At 39.4% G+C, this 5,841-nt stretch overlaps 1 protein-coding gene across 5 annotated transcripts in view; it reads right to left on the bottom strand.

Annotated features, from left to right (window-relative positions):
- FER (FER tyrosine kinase) overlaps positions 1–5,841 on the bottom strand; it is a 418,243-nt gene that overhangs the window by 60,039 nt on the left and 352,363 nt on the right. Inside the window, exon 18 of one of the 5 annotated variants that reach the window (XM_034656599.1) lies at positions 78–673. The exons of the other annotated variants lie outside the window; for them this stretch is intronic. Within the exon in view, the coding sequence (XP_034512490.1) occupies positions 664–673 (10 nt within the window). The 3' untranslated portion in view covers positions 78–663. Of the gene's footprint in view, positions 1–77; positions 674–5,841 lie in introns of those variants that run through there. 5 annotated transcript variants of the gene reach the window in all.

Genomic DNA, 5,841 nt, shown 5'->3' with positions numbered 1-5,841 from the left:
TAACTCATGTGAAAAGCAATTCCCGACGACAAATCCCATTAAGTACCTAATAGAAGGTAAACAGGCACTGCCAGCAGTTCATTGTGCCCTTCTCTTATCTTCAGTCTCCTAACAGAGATGATTATGAATGCTATTTTCCCCTGAGCCCAAAGCTACTATGAGAAATCCACGGAGGGGGTGATAATTTTCATGGAAAATTCACTGGTCCTGATAAGCTGGGAAGAAAGGACTTTGGGATCCATACTCTGGTAGCCACAATGGAAAGAGTAGGTCCTGAAATCCAAAGCTTCTCCCACTTGATGTAGCTAGATTTTTAAGTTGGTGGTTTTAAAAACACAAACAAACGAACAAAACTGTTCTAAAAACCACATTCCATTGGCAGAGCAGATAAAATTGCAGGTGTGGTAGTTATTGGGCACAACTGCACAGTGCCTCTCCCTGTAGGAAGACCGTGCATCCTCCCCATGTTGAACGGAGGCATGGCTATGTAACCTGACGTAGTCACTGAAATCGGAGCCGAAGTGTTGATTCTCACTTCTAGGAAGTAGCTTCAAGAGTCAGCGCATGGCTTGGCAAGTTCTCTGTCTCTGAGATTGTAGAAGCAACAGACTTTCCATCTTCCTGTGTCCCTTCCTGTATTACGAGCAGATCAATTTTTCTGACCTACGATAGACTGTGGCGAGAAATAAATTTAGGCATTTTAAGTTTCTAAGATTCTGATGTTGATCATTACTGAAGCATCATCTAGCTTGTCCCAGCTGGTACAAAAGGCAAAACTTCCCTGCCCTCTGTGCTGCCTAGAGCATGGGTGATACCTGTAGTTGGTCTATAGTATTTCCTATGGCATCTCAGCTTAGTGAACCTTCACAGTCAAGTCCAATGCAGGAAAAAACCAAAAACCAAAAAACAAACAACCCAAAACTGCTGTCTTTGTGTCTAAGTACTTTACCATAACTTGAAGCTCTTACAACAGTTTTCTTTATTCCTAATAAATACTTCAGACACTCCTGATGAAATAGGATATTAACATGGCTTATGAAAGAATGGAGAAAGGAACCTGAATTTTTACTTCCAAAATATGAAATTTTTGTTTACATGGGAAAAAGGTCCTCTCTAGTTCCATGTGGAACTCATCACGTTAGGGATACAAGGGAAGACAGACCACCGCTATGTCCTCTGGAGAGGCTGATCTAGTTCGGCCTCCATTAAGTCCTACACTTGAACGTAGACCCTAAGAGTCGCTCACATGTAGCTACTGGTTCCTACAACTGTCCCGCTCTCTAAGCATGGCAAACTCAAGAGATGTGGAAGAGGAGGACCCACCACAGAGCACGGATCGAGAGCTCCACTTCGGAAGGCTTCTCACTGGACTCTTGCTTTTGAGATTCTTGCTTCTCAAAAGCATTACTTCTGAGTTGAAGGACAATAATAAGTAATGAGGTGACTGCTCTACTCTCATATTCTCCACTTACATAAATGGTAAGGATGTCTATGTCCACCACATAAAAATCTCTTGCCTCCCAATTCATTACAATTTAAAATACACTCTACCCTACTATCAGATGACTCAGGCTGAGAAAGGCACATTCTGTGTATTCCTAATGTCTTCAGTTACAAGATGGAGACTTCAACGTTACTCTAGCCTTAGCAGCGGTGTTAAAGGAAAACACATCCGAAGCCTAAGACTTTTGTAAGAAGCAAAATCAAATACCAAAATCAACTCAACAGGCTTTGGTATTTAGTAATTTTTTCTTTCTCGCTCTCTCAAACATCAATAGCCTTATTTTAAAAAGACATATTTTCTAGATACATATAGGTCTTTCATAAGACTGTTTTTCTATTTTCTGGGCTCCTAGTAAAAATATCACCGATCATACATACTCTCACAAATGACTTTACAAAAGCTAAATTCTTTCCCCTGGGATTTAAATGAAAAATCTGGTCAATATGACCAGGAAATGGATGGACCTTATGATTAATGGTGTGTAAGTTGCCCATTTCAAGATGACTTTAATAATGTTTCAGAAAGGATATATTTGTAGTATTGGTATAATTATCCAATATAACGAAAAGGGAAATGTGATTTTATTTTACTAAAGGTGAAATTCTGTTCTACTCTAACTCATTCTTTCCTATTTAAAGCTTTATTTGAATCACTATCAAGAACCACTAAAATAATGCATTGCTTTTTTATGTAATATGAATATGACTTTTGTGTGCACAGAATAAAAATAGGCTTACGCTGCTGGTAACAAAAAACTAAGTGCTTTATCTACAATATCACACATTACATAAGATAACGTTGTTTTGCTTACCAGGTACTACAGCTATCTGCAATTTAGGTTTTTGGGGGAGTCAGAGAAAAAAGTTTTGGCTTTTATTTCTGATATGATTCAGTAACATACTTGCCAGTCAGCTGGTAATTGACAGTAGTGTTCTCTCCGCAATTCAAAATTTTTTTTTTTTATTTCAAACCAGCTAGTACTGTGTAGATGCTGTCAGCTAATTGGCTGCCCACCTTCCTAACTGATACTTACTTTAGCCATTGTAAAAACGAGAAGTTGCCGATCAATTCTTATTCCCAGGTCAATTCATCAAAATACTAAGCTTCAGAACACGTCAGCAAAATGTGTGTTCCCATATCAACACATCATATCCAGAAGAAAACTGGGGGTTTGTTTTCGGAACAGGGCATATAACTACTACAGTTTTTATGCTCCCTTAACCAAAACACTTCTAAATCTTAATGGGGGATAAAATGAAGTAAAAAACACTTCGGACATCTGAAAATCAAGTGATAAACTCTATTTCCTTAAAAATGTTCTCTTGGTAATGTTCCACGGGAACATTTTCCCCCATCCTTTAGCAAGGTCTCTAAGTTACAAAGAATGAGAGGTAAAGACCCGGGCCCTGTCCTTGAGGGATGTGGTGTGGGGACGGAGTCTGTGGGAGACAAGAAAGATTCTGATAGACAATATTAAAGTCCTGGCCCCTCTGTACTTTTTAGTATCTTTCAACGGCTTTTCTTCCCATTCTTTAAATGTTGCTCTAGCCTGCTGCCACTTCTCTTCTCTCTCCTTAGGCCATCTCATTCTCCCCCATGGCTTTCAAGATCACAGAGGCATCAACAGACCCCCGCTTTAGATCTCATACTCCAGTATTTCAGGGGGTCTCTTCTATGTTCCTCTTCCACAAGCTTGTCAAATTCAACAAGTCCAAAACAAATGTCAAATCTTTCCTCCCTGCAAAATCTGTCCCTATCTTGGTTCATGGATTGCCATGGCCCCCTACCCATGATAGAAATCCAGTCTCAAAATCTTCTTTGATTCTTCTCTCTTCTTCACTATGTCATATCAACAATTTATAACTATTCTTCCTCTCAAGAAGTTCTTGAGTTAAACCCTTCCTTCACTCACATTGCACATGTCATAGAATAGGCCCTTCCTTCTTTCTGGGACTAATCTAATGTAGTGGAGGGTAAGTGACCTCACAGCCCCAGCTTAAGAAACATCAGATAGAAACTCAGGGAGAGCTGACTGCATACTAAAAGTGAGTAGAAGGAACTAGAGAAGTGAAGAATTTCTGAGGCCATAATACTGCTTCAAACAAGAAAAACAGAAGTTCTGGGGGGAAAGTAACAAAGTCTAAGGCTTCTAACTGGCACTAAGGTCTCACTGAATTTCTCTTCTAATTCCTTACTATCTTTGATAATGCTGACAATAAACATGTAAGGTAATGAAACATCCCGAAGACCTGCAAGTATCCCATGAGTACTTTAAGGAGATGAATTATTTTCCTGTTTTTTAAACTGAGGGGTAGAGAAGCTGTTACTCTTTTCCCCACTCTCCTTTTCCTACACTTCCTTTATTGCAGCCCTACATCTGACATCCTCTACACTTCCCAAGGCAAAAGTCCCTCCAGGTCCAATGTGATAGAAAGTCTCCTGGCTTGAGTTGGGATACAGGAAACTGGGAAGACCCAGTCAGTGCAATAGTCAGGGGCTAGGACTGGAGGGTAGGCTGTTGATGTATTCGGGGGAAACAGGACAGGATATCCTTCCCAAGTTCAATGGCTTGGGGCCAAGTCCATAAAGAAATAAGTAGAATCAAGCCTGGGAGATCAAGCCCCAAAGACTGGAGTAGAGTTGAAAATAGGTTTTAGGGTCCTTAATTGCTTCTTTCCTCACAGGGCTGATGACACAGGGGCACTACAAAAAGTGCTTATCTTTTATGGACCTTTCACCATTCTCAACTTCTTACCAGTACCCTAACCACTGATCTTTCTAACCTATTTGTCACTCCTTTCCTCAGATATTAGTTCTTTTTCTTTTTAGTGTCTCTGGATGGAAGACTCATTAGATCAGTTTGTGATTAATGAGCTGGACTTCACTTTGAACACCATCTTAGGTTCCCCCCATGGGGTTCTAGGGTTCCCTACAATTGGAAACCAGTCTTGACCTCCTCTTGTACCTTCCCAAATTCCTACAAGTCCGGCTAAGGTTGGTGCCATAGCAGAGGCTCTAGAGACATTTCAACAGAGAAAGAGAGGCCTGGCAGGAAAGCTGGTCACGAACAATCATGGCACAACTATACAACTTCAGTGAAAGTTAAGGAGAGTCAATGAGTTCATGCTGTGTGGTCACGCTGACTGGTGTGGTGTTGAGGAAGACACAAAGCAGCCTCTGGCACAGCCCCTTTCTTCTTCTGAAAGTCATGAGTAAATCTTGAGGCCCTTTATGACTTGCTCTAGGTTGGAGGTTTCCTCCTCCATCTCCCCCTTCCCTCAGAGAGTTTAGTAAGGGCCCAACTGAACAAACCAGGTACCGAATTTATAAAAGCCACTGTTAGAATTAAGATACACTTAAAAATTTTTCCTCTAAAAGATATTAAGCAACTTAGGAAAATTTAAGTTACAGCATTAGATTATACAGGCCAATTGTACAGCCCATGTTACTCCGATGTTACATTAGGATGAGGCTTCCTTGCTTCATATCGACAATATCGAAATTTCTTTTATGACCATAAAAATGCTATAGGAAACTTTAGTACTTATCACAGAGTTGAGAGGTGACTTGGTTTATACAAATACAACAGAGATAACTAACTTGAAGTTTGAACTAGAAACCCAAGTGTTTCTACTATTAATAAAAAACTATTTTGATTTCTTAAATTTATAAAACATGGACATATTTGTATTGTAGGGAAAAAAGGACAGATGTGAAATTAGGAAGTATAGATTAAAGCTCTGGAAACATATGTATCCTCACTAAATCTCTGTTCTTTCACCTATAAAATGGTGATAATTACCTCCCTTGGTTACTATAAGGATCAAATGAGAAGCTATTCATGCAAGTAATTTGTAAGTTGTAACTAGCTAAATAAATGTAATTGCTATCATTAGTCTCAAGACTGTCTTTCAAAAGAGTATGGCCTAGAGAATAATTGTGAGAAACATTCCAAAATTATCTTGTATGTGATATGCATGCATACTTGGAGACATTTCCAAAACAGAAAAAACCCAATGAAAACACTTCTTTATATATGTGTACTAATTTTTTTCATCTCTTAGAGTTGAAGTTATCTCCTATCCAATCTTATATCAATACACTTCATGAAGACACCAGGGATGGCCCAGACCAAGCAGAAGGAAGCAAGTTAGTACAGGAGGACTTTACAAAGAGTTTCTTTACCATCTTTTCCACTTTTGAGCGCTTGTTTGTGAGAACCTCGCCTTGTGGCTAGTATCCAAGATCTATAAAGAACTTAGCAAGCTCAACACCCAAAAAACAAATAATCCAGTCAAGAAATGGGCAGAAGACATGAACAGACATTTCTCCAAAGA

This window comes from Ailuropoda melanoleuca, chromosome 3 (genome assembly GCF_002007445.2).
Source record: "Ailuropoda melanoleuca isolate Jingjing chromosome 3, ASM200744v2, whole genome shotgun sequence".
NCBI lineage: Eukaryota > Metazoa > Chordata > Mammalia > Carnivora > Ursidae > Ailuropoda > Ailuropoda melanoleuca.
The sequence above is the reverse complement of the archived record's forward strand: the minus strand, read 5'-3'. Positions and strand labels throughout refer to the sequence as shown.